Raw genomic sequence first — 15,165 nt, 5'->3', positions numbered from 1 at the left:
CACACAGCTCTACATCAGAGCAAACCCAACCCCCTCTGCACCTCTGCAATCATCCACAATAACCACATGCCTGGAGGAGATAAAGGTGTGGATGAAGCACAACTTCCTCCAGCTAAACAGCTCCAAGACTGAAGCCATTCTTATTGGCACTCCACATCAGGTTCGTACATCCGCCATCACCAGCATCAACTTCTCCGGTCAGAACATTCCACTCTCATCAACGGTTACCAATCTGGGAATTAAAATGGATCCTCACCTGAACTTTGAGGCCTACATCAAGCAAATATGCACCTCTTTCTACCACCTGAGAAATATTGTGAAACTCCGCCCCACACTCAGTCTGCCAGATGCTGAAAAACTTTGTCTCCTCCAGGCTGGACTACTGTAACGCACTTCTCTTTGGGATTACTAGCAAGAACATCCAGAAGCTGCAATACATCCAAAACACCGCTGCTAGGATCCTGATGAGAGTGCGGAAGTACGAACACATCACACCCATCCTCAAATCACTGCACTGGCTCCCGGTCTCACTCAGGATTGACTACAAAATCACCCTCTTCACTCATCAGTGCATACATGGAAATGCTCCCTCCTACATCAAGGAATTGATCACCCCACAAACCTCCATGAGGAACCTACATTCAGTAAAGGCAAACCTCCTCATCCCACCAAGGACAAAACTGAAGACCATGGGAGACCGAGCCTTCTGCTCCGCTGCTCCGAGACTGTGGAATGCCCTCCCAAACCAGCTGAGGACAACACAGACTGTAGATGCTTTCAAAAAAGGCCTAAAAACGCATCTTTTTAGAATAGCCTTTAACTAGATTTTTTTAATCCCCCACATTATGCCATGCCGGCATGAATGTCACAGCTTTTATTATGTTGTTTTAATTGTTTTTAAATTGTTTTTATTGTTTTTGTTGTTTTGTTTCACCCTTTTTAATTTTGTAGCACTTTGAGTTTTGTTTACGCAAATGAAAAGTGCGCTTATAAATAAAATATATTATTATTATTATAAATAGCTTTAGACCGCGTTGTGCCGTCCAACTTCCTCTGCACCTCTTGCGTTGACCAAAGCCTGAGGAGGTCATTTGTCTCTTCCGCGGTCCATGCTGCTTACATTTAATGGCATCCATCCTGGTTCGTAGTTGTGTGTGTTGCTGTACAGAATTTGCGGCATTTTGTTGTTGTTGATCAGGTTAATTCCGCCCCCCGCCTCCAACGTAAGCGTGAAGTATTGGTTCTTGGTTCTTGCCGGGCAGCTGAGAACCAGTTTTCGGTGCTTAGAGCCGGCCCCGCTGCGGTGGAAACAGGAAGAACCACAGCTAAATCAGGCTCTAGGCCGGAACTGGCTATGGAACCGGTTTGGTGGAAAAGGGGCATAAGTGAGGGTCAAGGGGATCCCTGATTTGTTTTGCCCAGTAGGCCCGTTCAGTAATCCATCCATGTCAATAAGGAATTAATAGAATACATAATGTTAGTGAAATAAGTCTTTACAGTAAGTTAATAATGAATAATCAAGGTCTAAGGAACACACACTCTACTCTGGCTTTTATAATAGGGCTGGGTATGGTTTGAAATTAATCACCAATTTGTTAGCAATTCCAAAATATCTAACAGATATCCTTTATTACAATTTATAAACAAACAAATATTTTATAAATTCAACAACCAATTTCCAAATCTCTAAAATGCATAATGGTTGGAGTTGAATGGTTTTAACACAATAAAACACAGTATAAAATCTACAAAATTAGAACTAAAATCAGGTAAGATCTGAGTAAACTTGGCAAGAACCTGGCTAAGCACTCTATGCTAACTGTCTAGACTTGATAGTTGACTATTGCAACAGCAACCAAAATAAAATTCAAGCAATATGTTTTAAGTTTGATACCCAGCCCTAATGTAATGTAACTACAAACAATAGAAAAATATCAAAAAGATGACACTACTCAAAATCAAAAATCTCTGCCTCTTTCTCTTTCCAAAAAGCAAAACTGCGGTCGATGTATTTACAGATTTCTTCATTGCTAAAACTGGAAATGTCAGTTCCGCTGTTCAGCATCCCCTCGTCCGGCGTAGGTGTCTGCACAATGACCTTAGGGACCTGCCTAACCTCTGGGAGGATATGTTTCACCACTTCTACAGCGCTTTCAGGCTGACTCGTGGTGTTTCCAAAAAACTTCACTTTCATGTCCTCAAAGCCGTCCTTCCACTCGCGGTTCCCAGCCTCGATGTCCTGAATGACAGCCTTATGGAAGTCCCTGACCAGTTCCCAGGGAAAACTCCCCACGTGGTCGAACACCTCGAAACACAGCAGGTGTCTAATTTTGCGTTCGTCTACAGGAAGCTCCAACTCCAGGATGTGGAAGTATCCCAGCATGAAGAGGTCCAGAGTCAGGTTGTCGTACTCCACCGGCACACCGTCCAAACGAGGGAGGAACTGCTCGGGGGAGTATAGAGCCTGCTGCCTGTGGAGCCTGAACACAACACTCAATGGTTATTCGGTTTGTGTTGACACTCGGCTGAAAGTAAAGATGGTACGCTGAACCGTTATTTTGTTGAATAACTTCAATGATCATCCAAATTTCAAACTTGTTTTTTTAAATGTATTTCTAATGAATTAATCAACTTATTGTTATTTTGAACAATTTTTAAAAATCTATTTTTGTTCAGTGAATATATTTAAGTCTTGATTAAAGCAAACAAATTATCCGCTGGGGGGTAGTGTAAGAACTAAAAACAAACTGATTAGCTTGCAAAGTTGATTTGGCAAACAAGTAAGCAAACAATTCCCTATTAACACATTTATCAGACATTATGCAACAATATAAATTATATTTGTGTCCACATAATCATTTTAGGTGCGTTTTCTTTGCTAAGCATGTAGAATATATGGATGGTGAATTACGGCTTGTATGTACAAAAGTTACTGTCTGTTGTTGAAAAAGAGTTGATGAGAGCTGTGAGAAGAAAATAGTACATTTGCTGGCTATAAAACCTCCAACCAACAAACCATAGCGCTGTGACTATTTGAGAGTCAAATTGAGTTGTATGTGGATATAGTTGAAGAGACAAGGTTGAGCATCAATTACCAAGAGGTTAAATGTTAAACAAACATATTATGCCACCAAGTGTGAGAAATACTGTATTAGTAGATGATATTCGTTCTTCTTTTTCTGACTCATCATTAGTCACCACTGGGTTACCAGACCCACAGTTCACCCACACACTAACCTCCTTTTCCCCTCTCTCTCCAAGTGAGGTTCTTACCCTAATTACCTCTGCCCGTCCTACCACCTGTCCTCTGGACCCTATCCCCTCAAACCTCCTTCAGACTATCGCTCCTGATATTCTACCGTTTCTCACCCATTTCATCAACACTTCTCTAACTTCTGGTCACTTTCCAAACAGTCTCAAGGAGGCAAGAGTAAACCCTCTCCTAAAGAAACCCACTCTCAACCCGTCCGATGTTATAAACTACAGGCCTGTCTCTCTCCTCCCGTTCCTGTCTAAAACACTTGAACGCGCTGTCTTTAAACAACTCTCCTGTTATCTCCATCAGAACAACCTTCTGGATCTGCACCAGTCTGGTTTCAAGGCAGGTCACTCCACAGAAACTGCTCTCCTTGCTGTCTCTGAGGAACTGCACACTGCCAAAGCAGCATCCCTCTCCTCTGTCATCATCCTGTTAAACCTGTCTGCTGCATTCGACACGGTGAACCATCAGATCCTCCTTCGCACTCTCCAAGAACTTGGAGTTTCGGGCTCTGCACTTTCCCTCCTCACCTCATACCTCGAAGACCGCACCTACAGGGTAACTTGGAGAGGGTCCGAGTCCGACCCTTGTCAATTAACTACAGGGGTCCCTCAGGGCTCTGTCCTTGGTCCCCTCCTCTTCTATCTGTACACAAACTCGCTCGGATCAGTCATTAGCCCGCATGGTTTTTCATACCACTGCTACGCTGACGACACCCAATTAATTCCGTCCTTTCCCCGCTCAGAGACCCAGGTCGTCGCACGCATCTCTGCTTGTCCAGCGGACATCTCTCAGTGGATGTCTGCTCATCACCTCAAGCTCAACCTTGACAAGACTGAACTGCTTTTCCTTCGGGGGAAAAGATTGTCCCACTCTTGACCTGACAATCAACATCAGCCCCTCTGTTGTTTTCCCGACTCAGACTGCAAGGAATCTGGGTGTGACCCTAGATAACAACCTGTCCTTCACTGCAAATATCGCTGCTACAACCCGCTGCTGCAGATACACGCTTTACAACATCAGGAGGATACGTCCCCTCCTGACCCAGAAAACGACGCAGGTTCTGGCCCAGGCTCTCGTCATCTCACCTGCATGTGCCATCCGACCTCTGCAGCTCATCCAGAATGCAGCGGCTCGTCTGGTCTTCAACCTTCCAACATTTTCCCACACCACGCCGCTCCTCCGCTCCCTTCACTGGCTTCCGGTAACTGCTAGAATCCACTTCAAGATAATGGTACTTGCGTACCATGCTGTGAATAGATCTGGCCCTTCCTACATCCAGGACATAGTTAAACTATACAACCCAGCATGTGCACTCCACTCTGCATTGGCCAAACGGCTCGCTGCACCCTCGCTGCGAGGGGGACCCAAGTTCCCATCAGCAAAAACACGTGGGTTTGCTATCCTGGCTCCAAAATGGTGAAATGAGCTCCCCATTGACATCAGGACAGCAGATAGCTTACACATCTTTCGGGGGAGACTGAAAACTCATCTCTTTCGACTCCACTTTGAACGATATAATTACTAACAAAGCACTTATATACTAATAAAGGACTGGCTTATATAAAGCCAGTTGAGTAGCACTTGAAATGTTTTAGCTCTATGAAACCTGATGTACTTATATGATTCTGTTTTCTTGTTGGTCGAACGCACTTATTGTAAGTCGCTTTGGATAAAAGCGTCAGCTAAATGCAATGTAATGTAATGTAGTATGGGGCAATCGTACGGAAATACCTGCGTATTTGTCTGGACGGGACACTGGAGATCATGCTCCTCCAGTTCCCCAGCATCTTGTTGACGGCGCTCCTCTGCTTGAAGAAGTGTCCCAGAGAGCTGTTCATCATGTTGGACGGGGCGCTCTCCACGCTGGTCCTGCGACCCAGCCCTGGTTGGTCGCACATCCCTGGGTTCCCTCCACTCGTCTTCCTCTCTGCTGCGTCCTTACTCTTCAGGGTCACGGTGTAGGCCGACTTCTTCCAGTGGCCTAAGAACAGCACCACTATACGCTCCTTTCTGAGGCTGGTGGTCTCTAGAACATCTGCAACATTTTCATCATAGTCAATGCCGGAGTCGCTGTTCTGGTCCGTCTCTGGGGCCGGACACAGGACTTTAGGATTATTGTCTGACTCTGTGCCCTCAGGCTGTGTGGGGGAACACAACACAACAGCCTCCTCTGGCTCCTCTGAAGGTGAGTTCTCTGTCTCAAAATTATACTTCAGAGTCCTCACAGACACACCAAACTGATGGATTTCATTCTCTATCCTCTCCCTGCGGCCCCTGGTGGAGTTCTGTCTGTCTGGCGTCTGAGAGAAGACGGATATGAGCTCGGTGTTGGGCATCTTACAGTAGGGCTGGTCTGTCAGGTTGGTCATGAGCAGAGACATGCTTTTCACGATGCCCGAGATGCGGCCACACCACACTGGTAGAGGAACTTGACTTGAGAAGTTTCTAAACTGTGTGTTGACTGTGATGTTCACTATGGGGGCGGGCAGAATGTGCCGGAGCTCCTCAGCTAGACGAGCGAGCTCAATCTCGTAGCCTTCACAGTTCCTCTGCAGGGAGACGTTGGCGATCTGCTGCTCCACATAGATGAGGTCATCCTCAGTCAGCAGCTCACCGGAGGGCCCCAGGATGGCATTGTGGGCTTGGGAGTACCTCCAGCTGACTTTGGCATATCTGCCATTTTCCTGCAAGAGAAGAGGCCGGCAGCAGGCAGCAAATAAACATGCGGGATGTCATTTTCATATTCCACATGGCTTAAGCGTGAGAGGAAAAGACTAATGCAACAGTAAAACTGCGATCCAAACCTCAGGAATATAACTTGACCAGTAATATGTTATGTGTTCAGTGATTTGTTAGGTGCAATTAAAAGTAAATGATGATTGAGTTTCCAAGTTTTTTTTCAAATTGTCAGGAATGCAGATTTAGAATAGCATCACAAATTCAGCTAACTGTGGTCAGGCTCAATGAGCATTTGTTTAGAAGGGGCTGTGCAGAATTATACAGATTTTACTATTTAAAAATGAATAAAACTGTTTCAGTTTGATTCTCCCAAATGATGACCTATTGACTAACTCTTTTAGGTGATTTTATCAAAACAAAATCAAATTACACAAAATCTATCCACATAAAATAAGTCAGGGATAATGAAAACAGAACGATGTTGATCACTGTTTCACATTATCCCGCTTATTACCGGTCACATACTAAATACAAAAATTATCATATTGCTTCCACTAAGAATTTTTTTTTCCATTCCACGACCTACCAACGGCTGGAACTTCAAATAACAGCAGCACTGATCGAGGATTTCTGTATCTGTCCAAGTTCACAGATCCGTTCCACTAACACTTGAACAATGCCAGAGCCCACACCGTGTTCCTTTGATCCTCTTTGCAACAGCCATTATTTTGCTTAGCAGTGGTTGTGTTATGTGTTATTGATTATTAAAAACTTCTAAAATAGCCAGATTGACCAATCAGAATTGAGTATTTAACCAAGCCGTGTGATAACTCCTGAATAACACCAAACTAGAACATGTCTAAGCTGGCCACTAACCTGTGCGGCTTCTATAATCACATAAGATATGTAGTATTTGTACGAGGGGTTTTAAAGTTTTAGACTGTGGACCTTTCCTCAGACAAAGCTTTCACCCATTAGGCACTCAACAATTGAGACAAAATAGCCTAATATCGATGTTTCACATAACTTTAGACTACACTGAAAACATTTCTAACTGTTCCTGCATTAATAATGTGAGCCTGATTCAGAGAGACCTTACCTTCCTCCTCTGGTCCTCCTCATCCAGCAGCCTGGCCTGCAGCTGCCTAACCATCACCTGCCTCTTCCACTCAGCGATGGGCCGGCCTCTCTCGTCGTGGGTGGGCACCAGGTAGTCGATGTCGGACAGGTTGGCCTGCTCAGTGGGCAGGACCACCATCTTGTTCTGAGAAAGATGCAGCATATGAGCTGCTAAAGAAAGGAAGCACTTACAAAAGAAGGATGTTCAACATTAGAAAGCTTACTGCACTTACTGCTTGTCCAGTGAACGTTCCTGATATTCCTGATTGTTTTAAGGATTGAATGGATTTCATGTCCCCAAGAAGCTTCCTTCCAGCTAGGAGGTTTGCGTCAGGCAACATCGTCTTATCAGCAGGGGCAGACTTCTGACTCCCAGCTACCTTGGGCCCATTGAAACCTTTAATAACTGAAATGCAAATCATAATCTGTGTCACATACATCATTTTTCCTGTCCAGTACTGACTTCCAGTCTTGGTTGAAAGAATGATTTAATTACAGAAGCCTTAGAATCTAGTTTTCTCCTGTGTTTATGACTTAACAATATTTCATACGTTTGTTCACCTGTGTATACGCTACCTAACCAGACTAAAAACGCAGAATAAGCTCTGATTAACATACATTTGTAGACAAAAGAAAGACAACATAACTTGCTAATATTCTTTTACAAGGCAAAACTTTTTTTGTAAACACATTTAGAACATTTGTTCTCACCAGATGTTGCAAATTTAACCCGCACCATTCTGTTAATGCTTTTCTCCGGCTTGGCAGGAGGGGATGAAGCAGGTGAGGGGGGTGCAGGGGAGGGCTGAGGGTATCTGGCCTGCGGGGATTCCTCACTCTGAGGTTGCTGGTGTGAATATGAGAAGATACACGGTCACTTTGCAATGTTTACAGTGTAGTTTGTGCAATCGAGAAGGTTAAATAGGTGAAGTGCATTATGTGTAAATAGGATTGGACACAATAGGGATATGTGCAATTTGACGGACACTATGCATAGGTGCAATAGGGAAAGTGCAATATTGATTTGTGTATGAATACAGTAGGGAACGTGCAATATTTGATTTATGTAAAAATACAATAGGGAAAAGTGCAATTTGATTATGTATGTGCAATAGGGATATGTGCAATAGGGAAAGTGCTGTACCTGTATGTTTCTTGTTTGTTTCTTTGCCATGTGATATGTGATCTCTGTTCTGTATCTATGACTGATTGACCTGAATGTTTTATGTGTATTATCTCGATGCCCAAGACACATTTCTCCTAAGGGAGACAATAAAGCTTTATCTTATCTTATCTTTGGGTTCAGGAAATAAAGAAGAATTATGAGGAAAAAGTGAACTGAGAGTTTACCTTCAAACTATCCATTGGTGTGTTATTGCTGTAGCTGTCCCTGCACGGGTCACTCAGGCTGCCGTAGTAATCCTCCCTGCTGCACTGCAGAACCACAGCCGGCTTCACCTTCACCTCCTCCTCCACCTCCACTGGAGCTCTCTCCTGGGTGGGCTCTGCACAGGCTGTCTGCAATTATAACAGAGTCACACTCAATACAAGAAAAGATAAAGATGAACTTTATTGTATCCCCAAGGAGAAATTCAGGTGTTCAGTTGTGACACACAGTACAATACACACACATGCACCAGACACGACCTATACACAGTAGGACTGAATACAAACACATGCATTTTTCTGTTAGGCGAGATGAGCGACCAGCAGGGGCGGACTGGGGGGAAAAAGTGGCCCGGGGATTAATTGACAGACAGGCCCACTTAATGAGCGGCATGTATCGGCCGGCCGGCGACGAAAGTATGTTACTTAACAAAAAACCCTATGCATTTTATGTTATTTTGGACAATTATTCATATAGTAATCACATTACCTGATCCCTTGAGTTGCCTAGCAAAACAGTTACACATATATTTAGTGATTTTAATGTTAACAGATCATTGATGCAATAACATTTTGACCCAATTTGCCTGACTTGACACATGGAATAAAACATGGGCGTAGGAAGCCCTTGAGCAAGGCACCGGACATCCCCCTTACCCCCTCACTCCCATTGCTCCCCGGGCGCTGTACAATAGCTGCCCACTGCTCCTGGTACTAGACTCCTGGTACTAGGATGGGTTAAAAGCAGAGAACACATTTCACTGTGTGTGCTGTGTGCTCTGCATGTGTGACCATTAAAGAGGGTTTCATCCCTACCAATTCTTCTTCGTCTTCTTCAACACCCATATAAAACAGAACTGTAAACAGATTTACTTTTTCTTTCAACATTTATTTGAACAGCAAGTGGAGGCAAAAGTGACTGCACCCAAAACAATAAATCTGCTAGCTAACTAGCCTAAACTCAGTAACAGAATGTGGGCAACACGTTCTTCTCCACAGCTGCGCGACCTCTGAGTCAGACGTCACTTCCCCCTTTTCTATCCTACGGGTACAGCCCATGTACAGCCGTACAGCCACTCCCCCTGAACCCCGTTTCCCTGCCCAGCCCCCCCCCCCCCCCCTCCCCTATGCAAGCCCCTCCCTCTGAACCCAGGGCTCGCTACAATACTATATACCAGTGACCACCAACTGGCGGCCCGCGGGCCACATCCGGCCCGCCAGACATTCTCATCCGGCCCGCACGACTGGGGTGACTGTGGCGTTGGCGGTGTCACTACCCGATCTGCAGCTCTGCCCGATCTGCAGTGCGCATGTGCGAGATGGTCCGCCATATTGGACAACTCCGGACGGCAACCCGAGATGGACACTTGACACAGTGGCTTTTAGCAAAGCTCAAAAATAAAACGAGAGAGAGATGAGTTATTGTTATTACGACGTGACTTCACTATTATTTAACAACTCTTTTTATTGGGTTCTTTTATTTGGGGTTAAGTACATTGTCAGAATAAGTGAGAAATGGATTTAACTTCTGTTAGACAGCTATCATACTGAATACATATTTACTGTGAATGTGTGCAAAAATGTATGGCATATGGCTGTCTAACAGAAGTTAAATCCATTGGACAACGCCGGACGGCAACCCAAGTAGGACAAAATTGACATCTAGACCGTCTGAACCATTCGCAAGTTTTTACATGTGACAAAATATGCATTGCGCATTCGCGAGTTTTTACATGTGACAAACGGTGATTTGTAGAGTTTTTACATGTGACAAACGGTGATTTGCATTGCATCTGACAGAATGAAGACTTTTGCATCTGACAGAATGAAGACTTTTGTGTTTTATTACAGAATGAAGACTTTTGCATCTGACAGAATGAAGACTTTTGTGTTTTATTATTTGGGGTTAAGACAGAGCCTATCATACTGAATACATATTAGAGCAAATCTCTGTTATCAGTCCTTTTCTTCAGACTATTATTTCTAAATTTGAAAGAGTCCTTACCAGCTTTGGAATTGTGTGTATATATATATATATATATACACAATTCCATATATATATATATATATATAGCACCTTCTGCCATATCGTCACCCTTTGCAGTGATTGACTTGAACACTGAGAATGTTTTTATGAACTTCAGACATTTTCATATACAAATGTGATCATACACCAACACACAATTTTAGAGATATACATTTTTCACACACAACCATTTACTAAATTAAACCATATCCCATCATAATACGAGCAAATAAGAAGGCACAGCAATAAATATATTGTGTGTGTGTGGGTGGGGGGGGTGTTAAGATCCAGGTCCAATGGGGGCAGAGGGGAGAGGTGGGAGAGTTCAGCATCCTACAGGAAATGTCATTTGCATGTAATATTATTTATTCATATGGAATTATATAACTGGAGTTTGTTATCCTTTAATTTTGCTTGATTAATTAAAAAAACACAAACACAAACATAAAAAAGGGGTCATTCAGGAATACAATTATTATATTATAAATAATAATAAAATAATAAATAATATTATAATATTGAATTAAATATATTTTTGTATAGTATTATTTCATTTAGAAAGGCAATACAAATACAATAGAATAAAAATACAATACACAACTTGGGACAGAGCTAAGTAACTGATCAGTTAGTCACAACACAAAATAACAGGAGAATGAGAATTAATTACCTTTTACTGTAAAGTTCGATGACGCACGGCGCATTTGATCTCGCTCATTTTTAGAGAGGTCTGTGTGAAATTCACCTTCAGACATGTATTCTCTCAAATTGTTGTAAAACACTAAAGTCTTCATTCTGTCAGATGCAATGCAAATCACCGTTTGTCACATGTAAAAACTCTGCAAATCACCGTTTGTCACATGTAAAAACTCTGCAAATCACCGTTTGTCACATGTAAAAACTCGCGAATGCGCAATGCATATTTTGTCACATGTAAAAACTTGCGAATGGTTCAGACAGTCTAGATGTCAATGTTGTCCTACTTGGGTTGCCGTCCGGCGTTGTCCAATATGGCGGACCATCTCGCACATGCGCACAGCAGATCGGGCAGAGCTGCAGATCGGGTAGTGACAGTGACAGGCGGAGTGGTTACTGCGTTCGTTCCACGCCCATTTTTTTTTTTTACAACGTCTCGTGAGTAAGGTGCAGTACCGGAGTCCAACAGAGAGGCAGCAGCTGCGGGACAGTAGACTGCGAAACCTTCCCTGCCTTGAAGAAGAAGTGATCCTTCGTTGTGAAGAGTCTGCTTTGTGCGCTCCGCAACACAGCAGTAGCCACGCTGCGACAGAGTCCAACAGAGAGGCAGGAGCTGCGGGACAGTATCCTAGAAGCAGGGTTGGGTTGTAACCGTCTATGGTTTGTAACGGAATACATGTAACGGCGTTACGTAATCAGAATACAAAAATCAAGTAGGTTAACTGTATTCAGTTGGCGTTACATTTGAAAAACGAGTAATCTGATTACAGTTACTTTCGTAAACCTGAAGTGAATACATTTTGGAATACTTATTGGAATTATTGGTGGAAAAGTTTCCTCACAAAATGTAATATTCATTACCGGCAGAACTGTGTGCACACTGCACGGCGCTGCAGCATGTCTGTGAGCGAGAGAGAGATGCAGCATGTCTGTGAGGCCCCGCCCCCGCACGCAGATGAGAGAGAGATCTATTTTAAAATATATTGAAAGTTAGAAACGGAGATGGTTAAATAAAATGTGCAAGATAACGTTTATGTAGCATTTCTTTATTGTCGAAATGATGACATTTCATAACGGGATCAAATCAAAGTGAATGGCCTGCTGCTGCTGAAGGCATGGGGCAAGTGACTGGAACAAGTTTTAAAAGATTAACGAGGCTGTTGTTAAATTACAGGCTGTTTTTAACATTATTCAGGCTCAGATCTCTGAGCTTAAGCTTCTTTTAAATGTGGATAAAACCAAGGTAATGCTCTTTTCTAAAGCTAAAGCTAAAAATACACCAGAGACTGCTTTGGATATTGTAACTACGCAAGAAATACAACTTGAAGTGGTTACCTGTTACAAATACTTGGGTATCTGGCTTGATGACTGTCTCACTTTTAAACTTCATGTCAATAACCTGCTTAAAAAGCTGAGGGTTAGGCTAGGTTTCTTTTACATAAATAAGTCCTGTTTCTCGCTTGAGGCCAGGAAAAGGCTCTGTGACCTTTTTACCTGTGCTGGACTATGGTGATTTGTTATATATGAATGCACCTGCCCATTACCTGAGCAAGTTAGATGCTGCGTATCACAGTGCTCTGAGATTTTTGACAAATTGTAAAGCACTTACGCATCACTGTACCCTGTATACCAAGGCGGTTATGCCATCACTTACTGTACGGAGGCTCAGTCACTGGTACTTTTTCATTTACAAAGCCATGTTGGATAAACTACCATCTTATATCTGCTCCCTGATCTCTCTGCGAATTGAAAGTACTTATTGCCTGAGATCGCATGCTGTGGTTTTATTAAATGTGCCAAGTGCTAGGACTGTCTTAGGGAAGAAAGCTTTTAGATGTGCAGCTCCACTAACATGGAACAGTCTGCAAAAAGAATGGAAAATTACCAAGCTAGTACCACTACATGTTTTTAAAGCTCGGTTGGATGCTACAAAATCAGATGCTGTTGGTACCTGTACTTGTGGTTAAATATGTAAATTGTAATCCCTGTACATTTTGCTGTATGATGTCCTTTTGTTGTTCTGTTGTTTATGTCTTCTTGTGGAACCTACTGCTGCAGGTCTCCCTTGAAAAATAGATAATTGATCTCAATGGGATTTTACCTGGATAAATAAAGGTTTTGAATTGAATTGAATTGCAAAGTTATTACATCGTTTCAGATAATAATAATAATACATAATAATGATAATTCATTCTATTTAGGGGCGCCTTTCAAAGCACCCAAGGACACCTTACAATTCATAACATATTCCAAGGAAAGGTTTTAAGGCAGTACAAAGAATGCAGTCTGGTTGATGTTTTTTATGTGTGGTGCAGATGAGAGGGAGCTGTCCAGAATGACACCAACATGTTGTGTTTGAGTTCTTGATAAGCCATTAAACAGTAAAATAAGTGTCTCCTGTTCACCAAAACATACCCATCTGTTATGGAAAAAGAAAGTATTCCAAAAGTAATCTGAATACGTTACTAACTGTATTCTGATTACTTTCAGAGCATGTATTCAGTAACTGATTACATTTACAAAGTAACCCTCCCAACCCTGCCTAGAAGTGATGCTTCGTTAGCGTGAAGAGTCTGCTAAGCTTTATGCGTTTTTTTTGGCCCTCCGGCCCACACACACCACCGGGGAAACTCCCGGTATTTCCAATGGCCAGTCCGCCCCTGGCGACCAGGCTGCCAGTTTGTCCAGTGCCAGGGAGCAGTTAGGGGTTCAATGCCTTGCTCAAAGCCACCTCTGCAGGGCCCAGGAGGTGAACCGGCAACTCTCCAGCTACCAATCCACACATCACAATCAGGTAGGTTCACACGTACGAGGAATTTGACTAGGGTTGCATTCCAATAGTCCATTTAGCTTAGGATCCTTCCTAACAGAGTGAAATGACCCGGAAGTATGTCAGTGGCAGCCATGATAAGTGCCGTTCCAATTATCCAAATGAAAGGAAAGGAGGTTTCAAACTTCCTTTATAACCTCCTTTAGCTTAGGAACCACTGGACCTCCCTAACCGAAAGGAGAGGAGAAAATGCTGCCCCACAATGCATTGCAGCCGCAGCATTTGCCATCACAACAGTCGGCCGTTCACGGAAACAACCGATTATGACCGAGAAATTATATCATGAAAGTTACGGTGCTTATTAAGCATCTTAAAACGTATGTGGTAAGTTGCCAAAGTGCTTTGTTTTGAACGTTCATCAGTTTTATAATCAAAAGAGAAATATGAACGTTAGTTTTTACTGAAATGATCAAATAAAGTCAACATCTCAGTCTTTACTGAGCTGTGTGGGGTTTGTTCAACTTTTAAAAGATGTTTGAATGGTGATATACACAGTGATAGATGGTAAGGACTAACGTTTATAATAAATACATTTATGATTTTAAGATATTTTCATACAATCATACGTATTGGGATCATTTGTATTAATGTGGACCGGAGGGAGAGGGTGATGAGCATAAGTTTCACTTTCCTTTTTTATTTCAATTCCAACTTTGGTCATGAAGAATATGTTTCTCTGTTGTCCACGTTCATAAAGCATAAAGCAACAGCATCAGAGCACGGTGCAGAGTCTCTAGATGAGTTTACAGTAGTCCCTCGTTCTTATTAAACATCCATGTTGTAGTCCGCTGTATAGAAAACTGTAGTTTCAATAGTTTCCCCACAGCAGCAGACGCACATTCATGACGTCCGCTGGAGCATCATAAACACGTCGGATAGTGAAAGTGCATTCGGCTTCTCTAAAGTACCGCAGTCTCTTCTCCTAAGTCCTTTTGAATTCTCCTATCCACTATCCCTTAACCCCGTGACGTTTCACTCAGAGGTCAAGGAATAGGAGATAGGGTTAGAATTTAGGAGCTGATTTTTGGATTATCGGAACGCAACCTAGGTGTCGTGGTGCATACATACAAATAAAAAACAAAAATGTAAAAAAGAACACAGATAGCTAACTATATTAAGAACACTGTAATCCAATATAGTAAGATAGCAATACAATAAAGCAGTAAT

General features: G+C 42.7%; 1 protein-coding gene across 1 annotated transcript in view; it reads right to left on the bottom strand.

Moving 5' to 3' along the window:
- Positions 1-37: 37 nt before the first annotated feature.
- The window catches only part of LOC117559027 (espin-like protein), a 37,921-nt gene continuing 22,793 nt past the window's right edge, over positions 38-15,165 (bottom strand). The window contains exons 6-11 of the mRNA XM_034235633.1: positions 8,411-8,578; positions 7,772-7,907; positions 7,294-7,466; positions 7,041-7,205; positions 4,994-5,946; positions 38-2,480 (exon numbers count right to left, since the gene is read on the bottom strand). Coding sequence (XP_034091524.1) covers positions 1,949-2,480; positions 4,994-5,946; positions 7,041-7,205; positions 7,294-7,466; positions 7,772-7,907; positions 8,411-8,578 — 2,127 coding nt within the window. The 3' untranslated portion in view covers positions 38-1,948. The remainder of the gene's footprint in view (positions 2,481-4,993; positions 5,947-7,040; positions 7,206-7,293; positions 7,467-7,771; positions 7,908-8,410; positions 8,579-15,165) is intronic.

The sequence above is a fragment of the Gymnodraco acuticeps genome, unplaced genomic scaffold (assembly GCF_902827175.1).
Source record: "Gymnodraco acuticeps unplaced genomic scaffold, fGymAcu1.1, whole genome shotgun sequence".
Classification (NCBI taxonomy): Eukaryota; Metazoa; Chordata; class Actinopteri; order Perciformes; family Bathydraconidae; genus Gymnodraco; species Gymnodraco acuticeps.
Note: the sequence above shows the minus strand (reverse complement) of the source record. Positions and strands in the feature narration are given on the sequence as shown.